Genomic DNA, 20,054 nt, shown 5'->3' with positions numbered 1-20,054 from the left:
CATAAAAGGAAGCAATGAAGGGTTCATGTGATTGATTCTGAATGCTGCCTGACAGTAATCTTGGATAACTTGGTTGTTAAAGAGGGGTGGAGCTCGGTTCTTTTACCAGAAAGGAATGCAAGTTTTCACACTTGTAGACAATGGTAAGAGCATCACTGTGGCTGCTGGTGGACTGTTAGTCTCCAGGTCTGTCAGGGAGATATTAAGCATGTCTTGTCTCCGATGCAAAATGATTTTGGGGTCAAGAGGATTGCCAGTTTGGTTTTCTACTTGGATGCAAGTCCCATGTGATTCATATTGGCATGGGGATGAGCTTTAGGAAAAGAAAATCAAAAGAAAGCCATTGAGATATTGTAATGGAAGTTTCTTAAGATCGTAGTGACCCTCTTAAGACAGGTCAGTCATCAAGATTCTGGGTTGGGAAGGGGAGTAGAGAAACAAAGGCCTGCATCTCAAACAGTGAAAACGTTGTCTTTATTATTTCTTGTGCAAAACCTTTGTGGGAGCTCACGATTAGTCTGTGAGGATTTCAACACCTTTTTTTATGTTAGAGGGGATATTCTCCAGTGTTACCTCTATCGTGAAATTACTTGACTAGGAAAAGAAAATGTACTCAGGACATTGAAAACCATAGAGCTTTAGGCTGGTTTTAAAGATAATGAAAATGTCCACTAAAGAAACAAAATTAAGCATAATGATATTATATTTTGTTCTTGTTAAAAATTAATAGGAAAGACTTTTCTGTAGTTGAGTTTAAGTTAACAACTAAATAGTATTTGTTTTACTGTCAGAATTTGAAGTCTTGTTTATTTGTTTTATCTGTTCTTGGTCATTACATATGTAATGATATGGGGCCATAGCAGTTCTCGAGAGTGCCTTACTACCACTCTCACAGTCATCCCTGCATCCCCAAAAAAAATCCCAATAGTAAAGGAAAATTATACCACAATGACAAGAGTGCCAGATTCTAGTAGACCTAATTTCATGAAGACAGAACGAGTTGGCTGAGGTGAAGGAGGAATTAATACACAGCTACAGATCAAGAATTGAATTTAAATGAAGGAACTAAGCGCTCAACGTAAAGAAGTTACAAACAAACTATGAAACAATTGATATAATCGTTCCAACAAGCAATCACTTAGGGAAGGGCATAGTCTCGTAATCTGATTGAGAAAAGATAGAATCCGGAATATTTTTCAAAATTGTAAGAAAATTCTTAAGGGAAGCTCTGGAGAAAGTGTGTGTGGTATAATTTGAAAATTGCTGATGTTTAACAAGGAGGTTGAATCAAAGAATAATACTGGCAAGGAGTTAAACTGTGAGCTGATTTCAAGTTACAATGAGAAAATGGAGATTTCAAAAAATAAACTTAAAAAAATGAGCTAACTGAAGTCAGCCATGAAGTCCTGTGTGATTGCTTATGAAATACTGATGAAAATACATTTTCATTTAGATTTCACAAGTTTCATTTAGATTGAAGAGTACTGAATGATAAAACCACTTTCAGAAAATGGGTGTGGGGGATCTGTATAACCGCAGTCCAGTTAGGGAAAAATTGTGTCTTAAAGACAAAATTATTAGCTATGTATACGAAGGAAATTTAGTTAGAAGCAATTTATGCATATTTCAGTACACAAAGTTATACTTGATAAAACTGATGAGAGTTGCATTAAGAGCTGGCAAACATGGCTGATGGGAAAATATAGCAAATGTGGAACATGAAGGACTAGGAAAGCTTTCGACAAGGTACTGCATAAAAATATTAGGATGTATGGAATTCGGTTTCTGATATGGAGCAAGGTTCATGTGGGTTTTAAATCCTGATTGGTTTGTCCCTGCATTTTCTCCCCAATGTGTTATATGTGACTGGGGGGCAGTATTTAGTCTTCGGAGGTAACATAAATAGGAGCTGGAGGAGGCTGTTTGGTCCCTTGAACTTGCAACATCATTCAACAAGATCGTGGCTGATCTGCTCCAGGTCTCAACTTCTCTTTGTCAGTTCATCATAGCCCTCAATAATTCAAAAATGCACTGACTTTTTAAATACTTTCAATGATCTGGCCTCCACATCCATCTGGTGTAGATAATTTCAGATATTCATGATTCACTGGCAAGAAATCTCTCCCACTTTGAGATTCCTCCACGAGTGAAAGCACCTTCTCAATGTAATCTTGTATCTTTCAATAAGGTTACCCTCCTTCAGAACTTATGAACAAAGAGCTAAACACTTCAGCTGTCTTCATAGCCCAGCTCCTTCATCGAAGAATCAGTTGATTGAATTTATTTTGAAATGCCTCCAGTGCCAGAATGTTCATCCTTATGCAACAACCAAAACTGTACAGAGTCCTCCAGATGTGGCCTCCCCAACATCCCACAGAATTGTAACAAAACTTCTGTATTTTTAAACTCTGGCTCCCGAGCAATGGAGACAAAAGTTCAATTTACCACCTTAATTAGCTGCTGCATCTGCATGCTGATCTTTTTTGTATTTCATGCACCTTGCCCAAACCCCTCAGTGCTACACCTTCATTTAAATCATCATCTACCTTTTGATTGTTCCCAACAAACCTGCCACTTTCCTATATTAAACTCCATTTGCCAAGATCTTGCACACTCACCCAAGCTATCTGTATCCCTTAAATTCCTTATGTCCTCATTGTAACATATCCTTCCATTTGATTTGTATCGTCAGCAAATTTTAATATTTGCTCTGCTCACCCTCCAAATTATTCATCTGGATAATAAATAATTGACGCCCTTAACTGTTATGTGATCCTCCACTAGTTACATCTTTGCAAGCTAAAGCAGACCCATTAAACCCAATTGTCTTTCCTGTATTAGCACGGATTGGTTAATGTGTTACCCCCTAATACTGTTGAGCTCCTAACTTGCACAAAATCTTTGCGGCACCTTTATTGAATGCCTTCTAAAAATCCAAATGCACTGCATCTTCTCATTCACATTTATCAACTCTGCTTGTTATCTCCTCAAAAAATTCGAACTTTTTGTCAATTATTTCCATTTCACAAGCAGTGTTAACTCTTTGATTGTGTTCAGCTTTTCAGGATGTGCATTTTTTTGAATAATGGGCTAGCACTTTCTTAATGGCAAATGTTCGTTTACCTGGCTTCATTACTTTCTTTGTCTCCTTCCCCTCTTGAGCGCGGTGTAATCTAAATAGTTCTCTAGACCACCGGCACACTCCCAGAATTCAGTTAGTTCTGAAATATTTTGACCAGTGCCTCCACTATCTCATTAATTGTCATACAAGGTTACATTGTTTATAGTCTTGGTGCAGTATTATGGGACAACAACAAGCGTAGTCTTCAAGTGAAGCACAATTGAACAAAAGTGAATACTTGAACTAAGAAATGTACATGCAGTCAATAAACTTGTTTAAAAACCATAGGAAAATGTCTAGTTTAGAAAAACCCTAGTTTTGCTGTACCCATTTTGTGATGACTTCTCCTGAAGAATTTTTAATTTTATAAATGATAAACATATGCAAGTTTCCCCTCGTGTAACTACATACTCTGTCTACCAAGTAGCTTTTTATGCGTCACTCAAAATGCTTTTAAAATTTTAATCTGTGGATTTATTTTGTCCCCTCTAACTGAAAACTATGCTCAAATTAAAGATTTATCAAAAGCCATTAATGTAAAAGTACAATTTTTTGCAGTAAGATGTTTTGAATTTATCAGTTGAATTGTGTTGCATATTTTTATCTTGAGTGAAGTTTTATTATTTGAAGGCCTTTACTTGTCCCAAAGCTTGTAATTGGTTATCTTGTCCCAACATAACTGTGACAAAATGAACTGAATTAGAAACTTGGTGAATGAGCATTGCAATTCATCTGATTGCAGTTGGATTGTTGACTCTGCTTAAATGTTGGAATATAATTCGTGGCTTTTAGCAATGCTATTCTTCAAAAAAAGAAAAACTTGACAAATGTCTGAAGATTATCAAGCTTTTTCTTTTAAAGCAGCTATATCAGCCAGGAAACTGATTACACTGGGAACTTTTGCTTTGAAAACTGCAGCAAACATGAAACAAAATATCTCCTAATAGTAGTTAAGTTTTGGGCAAAAATATTAAATAAATGTGGAGCTAAATGGAAGTCGTCTGATTATCTTGCCTGTTGTTTTGTTGAATTAAAAGCTGCCTGACACCTGCAAGAAAAAGGGTGCAAAGCAACAAAGTGCTAAAGTTTCATCTTTTGTTACAGAGTGGCTGCCACCAAAAGTCCAATAATTTTTATTGGTACTGGAGAGCATATAGATGATTTTGAACCGTTCAAAACACAGCCCTTCATTAGCAAACTACTTGGTACGTTTTCCAATAATTGTATTGTCTATATTTGTGAATAATGTAGAATGCACTAAAACTTCAGTTTTTGTATTTCAGGCATGGGTGATATTGAAGGTTTAATAGACAAGGTAAATGAGCTGAAATTGGATGACAATGAAGAATTAATAGACAAACTTAAACATGGTGAGTGTTAATTTATAATGGCTTTTAAAGAGCAGAATTTGAAATAAATATTTTTAATATACTGCTGTTTGTTTCATAGGTCAATTCACACTCCGAGATATGTATGAACAGTTTCAAAACATTATGAAGATGGGGCCTTTCAGTCAAATAATGGTGCGTTTAAAATATTTACTACATTGCAAGTAGGTGAAATGAAATTTGGTGCGACTTATTAAATAGACATTCTTACTAAACATCTTTAAATGGGCTATATAAAACTCACATGTAAGCATTTCCAAAAAAAGTAAAAACTTTTCTTGTACTGAAAATGGCTTTGTGTTGTGTAACTGCATACATCTCTTTATGACTTGGATCATTTTGGTTCTGTTATAAATTTCAATGACCCCTGATAATTTTTGAAGCAGCCAAGTACATTATTTTTCTACAGTGAATTTTTTCCATTGATAAATGACATTCATGCTTTTATGATTTAAGGGTATGATTCCAGGCTTTGGAACTGATTTCATGAGCAAAGGTAATGAGCAAGAATCTATGGCAAGGCTCAAGAAACTAATGACCATAATGGACAGTATGAATGACCAAGGTATTTTGATCTGTACAGCACTCAAATTTAAATGTTTGTCCTGCACTTTTGTGTCAAAATGATTACTTGATAGTTGTTGCAAATACTTATATTTTTAAAAAGTATCTATTTCCATTTTCTGAACGCTCTTTTTTTTGCCTTACTTATACATGAATTTTTAAACTAATTTCCAACTTTTGTCTTTTAATTTAATGCTTTTATCGAGTAAAGAGATGATTTCTGAGAGTCCATGGTGCATATCTTTCTTCTTCCTTGATCTGGTCCATATGGTTGACAATACTGTTCTTTTCTTCTCCATCATTTAACCTCAAAGAGCTACTTTTGCCTGATTCTGTTATGTTGCCTGTTTTGTTAGGTAGTATGTGGCAATCACATTCTGAAAATATTGCTTTCAAAGATTGGTCCCTCTTTCTTCCCTCGATACTGTCTCATGATGATAACTTTCACCCTTTGGTTACCTATCCAGCTTCAGTTCTGAATTACTTGTTGGACCTTGAAGTTTCTTTTTGTGTTGTCACTATTGGCATTCTCCTCAGTACTGAACTGAGCTTGAAATTTCCCATCAGAAAAATGCTTTCACTTGGTCCGTCTGGAATTCCCTGTTTTTCTATTTCCATAAATTGTGAAATGAAGAATATTTCATCATGAAATCCACATGACATGTGCTAAAATTGAGAACTTTAGAAGGGATATAAACATTTGCACAATTCGCACTTACTTTCTTAAAAAATATCCCTTCAGTTGAACCTCTGTTTTTACTTCAGTTGTAAGCATATAAAACTCATGCATCCTTTTATTATCTCCAGTCTCAACTATAATGTTTTATGGGTTTGTTCTCCATTACCTGCAACATTTCACAAACACTTCTGTATCTCGACCTGTATAAACTGTAATGTAGTTGCATGGGAGGTAAGGCCATCAATTCCTATTTTCTTTCCCCCCCAACTTCTTGGTTCGGTGCTTTGAAATGTTTTGGAACATTCCTTGACACTAAATTTGAAACTGCACTTTTTCATTTTCTTTTACCTTCACTTTTAAATGCAAAAATATTTGAATTTATTGAAAAGAACTTGAGGGATTTATCAAACCAGTGTGTGGAAAAAGGGAGGTTAATATTTAAGGAAAGTCCTGAACCAAATCAACGTTGTCCATTCAGCATCTCAACCTTGTTCTACCAGTTTGCCATCCTTACATGATTTGGCCTACCTCCAAGTTCTTAGTAGTGTGGTTGACTTTTAACTGCCCTCAGAACTAATGTAGAAAGACCCTTAATTCAGAGGAATTAGGAATGGACAAGTGCTGGCATTGCAAGTGCCACCAATGTTCTCTTAAAAAAAACAAAGTCACATCCTGGTTGATCTGTACCTTGACGTTAATTTTTGTCTAATCTCTTAACTAGTGCCATATCTTGAGATTTCAAGTTTGGATGGTTTTAAATGGCCCAACAAAAATAGTGAAAGGTATCTAGGAAGGTATGTGGTATAAATAGGGGTAAGCGTGTATAATTACACCAGGTAACCAGGGATGGGGGAATTGATATTAACCTAAAAGAGGGCCTGTCTTGGAGCATGTATGATAACAAGTCAAGTGAATAGCAAAAGAATACAGATAATATTGTATTATAAGTCCCAAATATCATGCAAGAAGGGGATTGCAAATGATAGGATAAGACGATGTGTTCATAGAGACATTTCAATACGATGTGTTTATAGAGACATTTCAGGTAATTAAGAGCAACGTGACGCCTATTTGACAAATGTAGATTGCACTGTAATTGGGAGTTTAAATTAAATGACAAATGTCCTAAATAAAAACAAAATTCTGGCAATAAACTTTGTAAGCAAGTATGAAATTGGGATGGAGAGGAGGCAAGAGAAATTGGAAAGTCCACCGATCAAGTGGAAACCAGGAATTACTAACTGAAAGCTTAGTACTATTACCTGCTTTCCTTCAAAACAGGGAGTTGACAACTGTGATCTGAAACTTTTGAATTCAAATGTTGTAGGAGCAAAACTGAAGTTGCCATTTGAAATATGAGCTTATGTTCTTCAGCCTTCATTGGAAAAGTTCAGGAGGGCAAGGTTGATGTCACATAGAGAATTAAAATGGCAAGTAACATTATGGTTATTCCTGTGGCTGAAAGGAAATGTTGTGCCAAACCATCACCTTAAAAAAAAAAAAAAAAAATTGCTGTTCCCAGTGATGAAAACTCTGTCAGCACGACAAGGAATCTGTGGCTTTGGAATTTAAGTGATGCAAGCGGTGGAGCAGTAAGTGTCAGTGGGAATAGTCCCTCTGGAATGCTGAGAGAGGAAGTCTGATGTTTTATGAAGATCACAGAAATGTGAGGAGTTGTTCGACTGAAAGTGAAATCAAAACACAAGGACTGTGAAGGTTTATTATGGTTTTGGGATGCAGAGGAAGAGGTCAGAGCCATGTGGGGGCAACTGTTGGACTTGGTTGAATGTTCTGAAAACTACAGTGGAGTACAATATTCTTTTCGAGTAAAAGTGAAGTCAAAATGCAAAACTAGTATGGAAGTTGGTATCGTTGGATGAATGTGACGAAGGGGACCAGGCATGTAGAATGGACCCCTTGCAGAAAGCCGAATGAAAGGGAATGGGATCAAGATAACTATGGGAATTGATGATCTGATTGTGAATATTGATTGGCAGTTCATCCCCTTAAATAGAGATTGAGAAGTCGATGAAAGTAATGCAATTGTGGAAATTGGAAACAGTTGATGAAATTCTTCAGTTATGAGGGAAGAGCAGGAAGACCGCAATGGAGTATTTGGGGTTTGGAAATTACAGGATGTTCAAATAAGGAAGGTATCTAACATAGGACTCGTGAGGAAAAATATCTCCTGTAATCCCTGAGTAGTTAAGCATAACTAGAACTCATGCTGATTTGCTGAAGGCCAATGTTGTTTAATAAATCAAGTTCAGGCAGCTAAAGGAGATTGGTGATGGATATGATTAATTGGCTCGCTGTTCAAAAAAGTGGAGGAGTGGCAAGTTGTCCTCTTGGGAATAGAGGTGCATTTGCATAGTATACATTGTAGAGAATGACCTAGTAAGACACAAGAGGTACAAGGTAACACCAAAAATGAAGTAACAAGAGGAAATGATGATATCCGATTCTTTTAAATGGTGTTTGAGAAATGTTTTGAAAGCAGACAAATATTTAGGATCCAATAGCAAGGAGTAGAAATTGTAGCAATTGCTGTGATCTTAGGAATCATACTCTAGGTTCACAAATTGTTCTGTTAGGGAAACTTGCCAATGTCACGTTGTTCAATAACTATTTAGAAATCCGTTATTAAGGTCCTATGTTGGCCCAGTTGTTGGAAATAGAATGATAAATAAGCAGAGAGAAACACAAAAGGCTTATGAAGTCTAAGTTACATCTACTGAACGCAAGTGAATTCGTCTGAGGTAACTAATGCAGGTAAATAGATGTCTGTGCAAGTGTCTTATATGGATTTCTTGAAAACATTCAATAAATTTATGCATAAAAAGACTACAAATAAAAGTGAGAGATTGCTTCCATTCTAAGTGCTATTGTTTTGGTTAGAATGTTGGTTTGGAGGTAGAAGACCAGCAATTGTGAGAATAGGAAGTACTCAATTTGAGATAGTATATTTAGCATGTACTTTCACAATCTGTATTATGATCTTAAATGTTTGTAAATGACATAGACAAAGGCTTGCTGTCATTCAAAATGCGCTGATAACAGTAAGTTAAATGACAGCAGATAGGAACAGAAATTTGCAAAGGGTTGGTAATATATAAATGAATGGACAAAACTGTAGCAGATGGAGTTCACTGGGGAAAGTCTGAAGTCAGCTATTTTGGACTTGGGAAAGATGATTGTGTAAAGCAACACCAGACGGTAGCCAGACTGGGCAACATTGGATAACTCCCACGTTAAGTATGTTTAGAGACTGCACTGCTTTTAAATGAATGTGTTTGATTTTATGCTCATAATTGCACACTGCAATTTACTGATAAACACTCCCTTTTTATCAGAGGTTGCTTTAATTTTTCCTGGAAAGTTTTTCCCACTTGTTCTTGGAGACACTTTCAATCCATTTTCTACATTTGAAACATGATGATTTGGAGCAGGAGTAGGCCAACTTGTCCTCCATGTAATATGACCATGGCTTATCATCCAATTCTGGAGACTCTTTTTGCTTTCTCCCCATACCCATTGATCCCTTTAGCCCTATCTAACTCCTTGAGGCCAAAACATAGTTTTCAACAGCTTTCTATGACAGAATTTCACACACTCACCTGTATCTGGGTGAAGATTTTATTTTTACATCTTAGTCCTAAATAGTTTATCTCACAGGCTTAAATTGTGACCCCTGGTTCTGAGTTTCCCAGTCATTGGGAACATCTTTCCTCCATTTACCATGTCTAAGACTGTTTGAATTTCATAGGTTTTTGAGATTCCCTTCTCATTTATCTGAACTCCAGTGAATATTGTCCGAACTAATCCAGTCTCTCTTCATACATCAGCCCTGCCATCACAGGAATCAATCTGGTAAATATTGGTTGCACTCCCTTCATCGCCAGAACATCCTTTCTCAGATAAGGAGACCAAAACTATGCACATATCTCCCGAGTATGGTCTCACTAAGCTCCTCTACAATTCCAACAAGACATCACTACTTTTGTATTCACATCCTCTTGCTGTGAAGACATTTATTTATTTTACTGCCTGCTGTCCCGGAGTAATTACATTCAGTGTTTGGTTTACAAAGGTACCTAGGTCTTGAATATTCCTCTCTATTTACAGCTGCAATTTAGCTACAGCTAAATTGTAATAATAGCTATTTATAGTTAATATAGCTGTTGTATGGTGGCTTTAATATGTATATTAGCAATTACATTGTAGCTATATTAGGTTTTTTTGGTCATGCATAAACTTGGTGACAGTGCATTCACTTCCATAATAGAAGTCATTCATGTATATTGCTAATAATTATAGCCCCTGCAATGATCCCTGTGGCACTGCACTAGTTGGTGTGCCGTCCTGAAAATGTCACCTTTCTTTCAATTCCCTCTCTTGAGAGTTAGCCAATCCTCTATCCATGCTCATATGCTACCTTCAACAACATGGGCTCTTATGTTATTAAGTAGCCTTAGTTTCTTTTGATTGTTCAAGGATTTTTAAGATTACAGAAATGAGGCAAGGAGTTGGAGTTAAGATGCATATTAGCCATTATCTAATTCAATTCTACTAGAGAGTAGAGGGAAGGAATGGTTCCAGCCATTTGGGAGGACTTTTTGGGAAGGATTCTCTGACTACACTCCTGAATTATCTGGCTCTGATTTTAAAAGGTGTGGTTTCTTGTTCTGAATCCCCAACAAAGTAAATGATTTGAACAGGTTTGGGAGAAACTCTTTGTCACTTAAAAATCTCAATGAAATTGCCCTTCAATTTTCTTTACGAACTTGAAAGCAGGCTAAAATGGGATCTAGGTCAGACCCCATCTTACATATTGATTTGAGTTCAAGTAGAAATTATGATTTTAAGTCCCCACTTGGTACAGTTGAGAACAGAAGCGAATCAAACAGTCAGGGCAGGCAGAGACAAAGCAGAGAACAAGGTAGGACTAAAAAATTAAACTGCATTCGTTTCAATGCAAGGGGCCTAACAGGCAGGGCAGATGAACTCAGGGCATGGTTATGAACATGGGACTGGGATATAGCAATTACAGAAACATGGCTCAGGGACGGACAGGACTGGCAGCTTAATGTTCCAGGATACAAATGCTACAGGAAGGATAGAAAGGGAGGCAAAAGAGGAAGGAGAGTGGTGTTTTTGATAAGGGATAGCATTACAGCTGCATTGAGGGAGGATATTCCTGGAAATATATCCAGGGAAGTTATTTAGGTGGAACTGAGAATTAAGAAAGGGATGATCACCTTATTGGGATTGTATTATAGACCTCCTAATAGTCAGAGGGAAATTGAGAAACAAATTTGTCTGGAGATCTCCGTTATTTGTAAGAATAATAGGTTGGTTATGGTAATGGATTTTAATTTTCCAAACATAGATTGGGACTGCAATACTGTTAAGAGTTTACATGGAGAGGCATTTATTAAGTGTATACAAAAAGTTCTCTGATTCAGTATGTGGATATACCAACGAGAGAAGGTGCAAAACTTGACCTATGTTTGGGAAATAAAGCGGGGCAGGTGTCTGAGGTGTCATTGAGGGAGCACTTTGAGGTCAGTGACCATAATTCTATTAATTTTAAAATAGTGATGGAAAAGGATAGACCTGATCTAAAAATTTGAAGTTCTAAATTGGAGGAGGTCTAATTTTAACGGTATTAGGCAAGAACTTTCAAAAGCTGATTGGGGACAGATGTTCGCAGGTAAAGGGATGACTGGAAAATTGGAAGCCTTCAGAAATTAGATAATGAGAGTCCAGAGACAGTATGTTCCTGCTGGGTATAGGGAATGCTGGATGACTAAAGAAATTGAGGGTTTGGTTAAGAAAAAGAAGGAAGCATATGTCAGGTATCAACAGGATAGATTGAGTGAATCTTCTTAGAGTATAAGGACAGTAGGAGTATACTTAAGAGGAAATCAGGAGGGCAAAAAAGGGACATGAGATAGCTTTGGCAAATAGAGTTAAGCAGAATCCAAAGAGTTTTTACAAATACATTAAGGACAAAAGGGTAACGAGGGAAAGAATAGGGCACCTCAAAGATCAGCAAGGCAGCCACAAGAAGTGGGGGAGATACTAAATGAATATTTTGCAATGGCGTTTACTGTGGAAAAGGACATGGAAGATATAGAATGTAGGGAAATAGATGGTGACATCTTGAAAAATGTCCATATTATAGAGGAGGAAATGCTGGATGTCTTGAAACGGATAAATCCCCAGGACCTGATCAGGTGTACCCGAGAACTCTGTGGGAAGCTAGAGAAGTGATTGCTGGGCCACTTAGTGAGATATTTGTATTATTGATAGTTACAGACGTGGTGCTGGAAGACTGGAGGTTGGTTAACGTGGTGCCACTGTTTAAGAAGGATGGTAAGGACAAGCCAGGGGACTTGTAGACCAGGGGACTTGTGATATCTGTGCTGGGCAAGTTGTTGGAGGGAATCCTGAGGCACCGGGTGTACATGTATTTGGAAAGGCAAGGACTGATTAGGGATAGTCAACATAGCTTTGTGCATGGGAAATCATGTCTCACAAACTTGAATGAGTTTTTTGAAGGAGTAACAAAGAGGATTGATGAGGGCAGAGCATTAGATGTGATCTATAAGAACTTCAGTAAGGCATTCGAAAAGGTCTCCCATGGGAGACTGGTTAGCAAGGTTTGATCTCAAGTAATACAGGGAGAATTAGCCATTTGGATATAGAACTGGCTCAAAGGTAGAAGACAGAGGGTGGTGGTGGTGGAAGGTTGCTTTTCAGACTGGAGGCCTGTGACCAGTGGAGTGCCACAAGGATCTGTGCTGTGTCCACTACTTTTCATCATTTATATAAATGATTTGGATGTGAGCGTTAGAAGTACAGGTTAGTCAGTTTGCAGATGACACCAAAATTGGAGGTGTAGTGGACAGCAAAGAAGGTTACCTCTGAGTATAACAGGATCTTGATCAGATGGGCCAGTGGGCTGAGAAGTGGCAGATGGAGTTTAATTTAGATAAAGGTGACGTGCTCCATTTTAGAATGCAAATCTTAGCAGGGCTCTTGCACTTAATGGTAAGGTCCTCGGGAGTGTTGCTGACCTTAGAGTGCAGGTTCGTTGCTCCTTGAAAGTGGAGTTGCAGGTAGGCAGAATAGTGAAGACGGTGTTTGGATATGCTTTCCTTTATTGGTCAGAGCATTGAGTATAGGAGTTGGGAGGTCATTTTGTGGCTGTACAAGACATTGGCTCGGCCACTGTTGGAATATTGCGTGCAATTCTGGTCTCCTTCCTATTGGAAAGAAGTTGTGAAACTTGAAAGGGTTCAGAACAGGCTTGCAAGGATGTTGCCAGGGCTGGAGGATTTGAGCTATCGGAGAGGCTGAACAGGCTGGGGCTGTTTTTCCTGGAGCGTGGAGGCTAAGGGGTGACCTCACAGAGAATTTACAAAATCATGAGGGGCTTGGATAGGATAAATAGGCAAAGTCTTTTCCCTGGGTTAGGTGAGTCGAGAATTAGAGAGCATAGGTTTAGGGTGAGAGGGGAAAGATATAAAAAAGACCTTGGGGCAATGTTTTCATGCAGAGGGTGGTATGTGTATGGAATGTCCTGCCAGAGGAAGTGGTGAAGGCTAGTACAGTTGCAACATTTAAAAGGCATCTGGATGAGTATATGAATAGGAAGGGTTTGGAGATATATCGGCCAGGTGCTGGCTGGTGGGACTAGATTGGGTTGGGTTAGCTGGTTGGCATGGAAGAGTTGGACCGCAGGGTTTCCCTGCTGTACATCTCTCTAACTAAGTCAACTGCAATAGAGTCAATGTTGTTTTCTTTCCATTGTCAGTGAAGTCATGATTATGTTTTGATTTGGAGGTGCCACTGTTGGGCTGGGGTGTACAAAGTTAAAAATCACACAACACCAGGTTATAGTCCAGATTTATTTGGAAACACCAGCTTTAGACCGCTGCTGCTTCAGGTGGTTGTGGAGTGTAAGATTGTGAGACACAGAATTTATAGCAAATGTTTATAGTGTGATGTAACTGAAATTATACATTGAAAAAGACCTGGATTATTTAAGTCTCTCATCTGTTAGAATGACCATGTTAATTTCAGTTCTTTCATAAATAAATTCCAGATCTTAAAGTTAGGTTCTCAAGTGAGCTTTAACAATAGGTGCCATGTTGGCCCAGATAGTGCGTTGAAGGCATGAAGTGCCCTGTGTGAGGCTGTCTGTGCTCCAGAATTGAGACTGATTCTATTTCTAAAAAAATGAATTTACATAATCTTACATTGATTCATGTAAGGTGTGCCATAACATCCCTGAACAGGTCGTTGAAAGAATGTTGAGATCACCTGATCATGTTCTTGTGGTGCAAGAAATGTCCTTTTTCTGAGTTAATAGCCCTGGATTGAAGTCCTGCCCAGTTTTCCAGTTTTTTGCTAAGTTCATGAAGTGGCTAACTGTCCAATATTTCTTCTGTCTTTGGGGATTTATTTTATATTAACACACACATAGGAATACAAATACATATATTATTTCAACCAGTAAGTTAGTTTTTCCAAGCCAGAGATATCTGCAGGTATATAGTTCTGGCTTTAATAAGAAATCATATGGGAAGCCATGCTTGGTCATTTCACGTAGTGTTGCAATGGTTAGGAATATAGCTACAACATTAATTGAGGACATTGATTGGCAGGATAGGTTCAAGGGGTAAATGACTTGCTCTTGTACCTGTGTAAACTACTCCAGGTAGGAGAACGTATCACTGGTCAGTGTGTACAGCGGAACCTCGATTATCCGAACGCGATGGACAGGCACTATTTCATTTGGATAATTGATCATTCAGTTAATTGATTCAATGCCTTTCCTCTGGGGCCCAGAGTTTTCTGCGAAGTCCGCTCCCCATTTAGGAGACAAAGCAGCAGTACGTTGTGCGTGGGCCCCTGCCCGCCCCTAGCGTCGTCCAACACTGCCTCCCGCCCATACCACAATCCCGTCCAACACGACCACCCATCCGCCCCCAACCCCATCCAACACCCCCTGCCCGCTCCCAACCTCGTCCAACACACCCCCATCACTCCCTACCCCGTCCCCAAACCCGTCCACGCTGCCCCCCCTACCCACCCCCAACCGTGTCCAACACGCCCCCATCCATCCCTACCGCCAACCCCTGCCCACCCCCAACTCCATCCAATACCACCCCTCTCAACCCTGACCAACATGGCCCCCAACTGCCTCCTGCCCACTACCCCAACCCTGTCCAACAACGCCCCCCATCCAACCCCGCCCCCAACCCTTTCCAACACGCACCCCCATCTACCCCCAATCCTGGCCCCCAACCCTGTCCGACACCGCCCACTGCCCCCTCTCTGCGGCAGCCAGACGATACACCAACAACAAGATTACTGCTGCCGCCTTTTGGGGCATGACTCTCTAAATAGCGCGTGTGCCCACGTGCGCATGCGCACACATGCACACACAACTTTTTACTGCAATGTACTGACAGGTTTCACCTTTGCCCTATACAGGACAATGTTGGACAGATTATTTGGGAAAGGGGAATTTAACTCCAGGGAAAGTATGTGGAGAGAAGGAGAGAGAGAGGGCAGGAGGTCAGTCATTTGGAGATGGTGCATGGGCTTGGCAGCATTTCAGGAGCCAAGTTCACTTTTAATCACTATAAACAAAAGATGCGATCAGTGTTGGAAACACGACTTTGTATTATTTCTATTGGGACCTCGAGATCTCCTTTGGGTAATCTGATCTTTGGGTAATAGAGGTTCCTCTGTATTGTAGAATGTTGTCAGAGTGTAAAGGGTTAAATTATTCAGAACAGTTTCCTAATTAATGTGCACTTCTGCCCATTTTAAAGCTGAAAAGCAGAGCATACCTGAGCTAAACTGTCCAATATGTACATCAAGATGAGAAGAATTGTTCTGTTCACTTCTAAGATGACCTGAATCTCCTCTACCCAGGAAATGCAAGCTCCTCCTCACACATTTCAGTTCCTGGGAGATTAGAACCATCATGTTGTATCTGCCTGTTAGCACATTGATAATTTTTGCATTATTAGATTAATCACTGCACTGATAGTAATACCTGCTCTTCACTCCCCCACCCAGAACTGGATAATAAAGATGGTGCTAAACTCTTCAGTAAACAACCAGGAAGGATCCAAAGAGTGGCTCGAGGAGCTGGTGTTACAACCAGAGATGTTCAAGAACTCCTGACGCAATATACAAAGTTTGCTCAAATGGTGAAAAAAATGGGAGGAATCAAAGGTCTTTTCAAAGGTATGTAAATATTCTGTAGCACCATAAAACTGCAGAAATGCATGATGAATGTCTTCTGTGTTAAGCCTTCAAAGCATGAGCATTTTCAGGTCAGTGTTGGAGCATGGGCAAGACGATTGGGGTTGCTTCAAGCCAATCATCAAATCCCCAGGGCATGCTGCAGGAGTTCCTTAGTCAGTATCCTAAATCCAACCATCTTCTGCTTCAACAGTGACCTTACTTCAGTCAACAGCTCATATGTGGGGGTGTTTACAGATGATTGCACAATGTACTGAAGCAGTCTGTACTCATTAGCAACAAGACTTGGACAAAGTTCAGGCTTGGGTGGTATGAAAAGTTATGCCTGTGCCAGGTAATCACCATCGCCAGCAAAAGAGAATCTAACCATCTCCTGTGACTTCAGTGATTTCTCCCACTAAACATCCTGTAGATTACCATTGAGCAGAAACTGAACTGGTTAGGACATATAGATGTAAAGACAGGTTAGAGGCTTGGAATTCTGCAATAAATAACAACTCCACACTCACGAAGTCTGAACTGGTTTGACAGCACCTCTCAAAAGTGTATTTTCTGCAATCTAAACTAAAATGGCCAGCAGATGCTGCAAACTTCTATTTAGATCATACACTGTTGAGATTTGCAGCGATAGCTTCATCCTTCATTATCATTGAATCCAAATCTGGAACTCCCTTACTCTTGTTCTACCTGTTCCAGATGGACTTATGTGGATCATGGCGAGCTCATCTCCACCTTCAATGTAAATTAGCAATGGACAAATAAATGTTTACCATGTTGGTAATGCACATATTCAACAAATGAATTTTCAAATAAAAATTGACAGGTCCAAAATGCAATCAAAAAAGGGTGTGCTAAATATTGTATAAAACTGGAATCAACAAATTCAGACCATTAAAAGAGTAAGTCTGTTTTTGTGCAATTTATTTAAGTTCTGATACAATTTAATAACTCAAGTAACTTAAGTGAGTTGATATAAAAATACTGTCTGCTGTGGTGCAGGTGGTGATATGTCCAAAAATGTCAACCCATCTCAGATGGCCAAGCTCAACCAGCAGATGGCTAAAATGATGGATCCACGAGTGCTTCATCATATGGGCAAGTATCTCTGTCATATATTTAACTCTGGTTTCATTCACTTTTTAACTTCACAATGTATGTTGTCAAGTGCTGTCACATTTTTTGCCTATTATTTACTGTCCGTCCTGTTTTTTGATTTATCGTGTGCTTCACGGTGGAAACTTCAATCTGGCTATCAGGTTCTTAGAATTGTCTCTTAAAAATTCAGTTCTCTACTATATAGTTTCAGTAATTTAAAAATTACAGTTCATAATTTACTGCTTTTGCAAATGCCACATTTTGAAAGTTTTCTGTATTTATTTATTCCTTCACAGGGTAGGGGTATCTTTGGTTGGATGAGCATTATTTATTACCTATCTCTAAGTCCTGGTGAAGTGGTGGTACTGAGGTGTTTTATTGAAGTAAAATGCTTTGTTGTTTCTTTTCTAAGTTGGCTAGGCATGAGCAGTTCTGATTTGACTTGAGATTTATAGATCATATTCTAAAAGGGGTAGTAACTATATAGATGTAAAATTAGCTGAGTGATAGGAAACAGCAATGGTAAGTGGATATCTTTCAGATTGGAGGAAGGTTTGATTTGAAGCTCCCAGGAGTTGATACGGGGACATTTCTTGATACATACAATTTCAAACTTTTCAGCTGACACTAAACTTGGAAAACATGTTAACTGTGACGAGGTCAGTGTGGAACTTTGGAAGAGCATTGACAAGTTGGTGCTGCAGAGAGCTGACAAATGAAGTTCAATGCAGACAAGTGTGAGGTGTTGCACTTTGGTTGAAAGAACATTGTTAAACAATGTAAAATAGTGGGACAGTTCCAAAGGAGTTCAGGAGTGAATATGTGTTGATGTATGCGTGCACACATCATCGAAGGTGGCAGGACAGGTGAAGAGAACAGTCAATAAAAAGCACAGTATCCTCTGCATTATTATTAGGGGTATAGAGCAAGGAGGTGACCCTGAACTTGAATAAGAAAACAGACCTTATGTGGAGTATTGTCTATGTAGTTGTGGGTTCCATGTTATCGTAACATTGTGAACGCTTTGAAGAAAGTGCAGAAGCAATTTATAAGAATGATTCCTGGAATTAAAACTTCTTCAGTTATGAAGGTAGACTGTAGATGTTGGGACTGTTCTCAGAGAGATGGTAGAGTTTAGATTTGATAGAGGTTTTCAAAGTAATGAGAGAACTGGCAAAATCAATAGGATTGAAGCAGTTCCTGCTTGTAAAAGGACCAAGAACATGAAGGGACAGGTTTAAAGTGATGAGGAAATGCTTTTCCATACAGCAAGTAGTTAGGATATGGAATGTGGTGGAGGCAGGTTGAATTGATGTATTCAAAAGGACATTGGATGATTACTTAGATAGAAATCATGTGCAAGGGTGTAGGCAGAAAGTAGGGAAGGCACGTAATGAAGAGCAATGCAGACCTACTGGACCAAATGGTGAGATGGTGAAGTGAAGGAGTGAGTGGTAGGAAAATGAAGGAATTATAGACATGGGAGAGACACATTATTGAATTGAATTGCATTTGGAAAGGAGCTGCTTAAAGCCACTTTCTAGTGCTTGAAATCCAATGCAGTCTAAAGGTTCACATCACATCTTGTAGTTTCCTCAAACTCTCATTCAGTAAAACAGAATATGACAAAAACAGCTGCAGACGTAATCAGAAAATGAAAAAGGAAGGTGAATGATCAAGAACATTTTAGACTGATTTAGGTGGACATTGTAAGTTGGCTACCAATAGAGCACAATCTTCTCTACTGGGTGTGCATTCAATGGCTGAATGGATCCCCAGCCTATGATAATGCCTATTTTCCCATTCCAATCATTTCTGTTCATATTTAGAGACAAATGCGCTAAGGCAACAATAATAACTTGCTTTGAGAAGGCACGGGTAAAAGACTTCAAAATCTTTCATAAGGGTATTATCAAATCAAATTTAACAAGACAATATTAGGGAAAGTGACTAAAAGCTCAGTCAGTGAGGTATGGTATTAATGAGCATCTTCAAGGAGGAGGAGATGGTAACACAGAAGGGAAGCTTAGGAAGAATTTCAAAGCTTGATGGCATCACTGTTAATGGTGAGGCAGTTAAAATATGGAATACAAAACAGGCCAGAACTGAGGGGGTGGAGAGCTGGATGAACTTATAAAGATAGCAAGGAGCAAGACCATGAAAATTTTTGAAAATCAAGAATTACCAAATCAGCTTTCTTTGGAACATAAATCCATGTAGGCCAGTGAACAGGATGATAGATGAAGGGACTTGGTATGAGTTAAGTTTTCAAAAGAGCTCAAGTCAATCAGAGATGCAAGATTAAATTTGTCACGAGGATATACTAATTGTTCTTTGCTCTACTCTAGGTGGTATGGCTGGTCTACAGACAATGATGAGACAGTTCCAACAAGGTGCCACTGGCAATATGAAAGGCATGATGGGATTTAATAATCTTTGAAGCAGATGTCTTAAATAAACTGTTCGCAAGTCTCAAAGTTGAGAATATAACCTTTTCCCGATTGTTGTGGGCTGGGGATTTGGGTGGGCAGGGAGAAATGGAACAGAATTTTTAACCTTTCAAGATTATTGAATAACATTGGTACCTGATTTATTTCCTTGCATTCTATTTGGATTTGTTCAATAGAAGAAAAATGGAGATTTATGTAATGGCTAAAGTTTCATTGAGTGGAGTGCTCATTTTAATATTGGGCAAAATAAAATATATTCCTTTAGCCAATATTTTCCAAGTATGTTTCTCTTTATGCTGTAAAATACAAATATAAAACATCTAATTAAATTAATCATGTACAAGTAGGATTACATTAATTTACTTCTGAAGAAAATTGTTTGCGCAAGTAAGCAAACAATGTATAATTTGTAAATGCAGTGCTTTGTTCAAAAACAATGAAGATTTTCATAAATGAATTTACTTCTT

General features: G+C 38.6%; 1 protein-coding gene across 2 annotated transcripts in view; it reads left to right on the top strand.

Moving 5' to 3' along the window:
• Positions 1-20,054, top strand: part of srp54 (signal recognition particle 54) — a 38,294-nt gene extending 18,240 nt beyond the window's left edge. For both annotated transcript variants that reach the window (XM_087989945.1, XM_043697871.2), the window contains exons 11-17: positions 4,226-4,326; positions 4,405-4,491; positions 4,571-4,644; positions 4,966-5,074; positions 15,854-16,024; positions 17,042-17,137; positions 19,486-20,054. In XM_087989945.1, coding sequence (XP_087846071.1) covers positions 4,226-4,326; positions 4,405-4,491; positions 4,571-4,644; positions 4,966-5,074; positions 15,854-16,024; positions 17,042-17,137; positions 19,486-19,577 — 730 coding nt within the window. In that variant the 3' untranslated portion in view covers positions 19,578-20,054. The remainder of the gene's footprint in view (positions 1-4,225; positions 4,327-4,404; positions 4,492-4,570; positions 4,645-4,965; positions 5,075-15,853; positions 16,025-17,041; positions 17,138-19,485) is intronic.

This window comes from Chiloscyllium plagiosum, unplaced genomic scaffold (assembly GCF_037043375.1).
Source record: "Chiloscyllium plagiosum isolate Xiang-an unplaced genomic scaffold, Cpla_swu_hap1 HiC_scaffold_8, whole genome shotgun sequence".
Classification (NCBI taxonomy): Eukaryota; Metazoa; Chordata; class Chondrichthyes; order Orectolobiformes; family Hemiscylliidae; genus Chiloscyllium; species Chiloscyllium plagiosum.
Note: the sequence above shows the minus strand (reverse complement) of the source record. Positions and strands in the feature narration are given on the sequence as shown.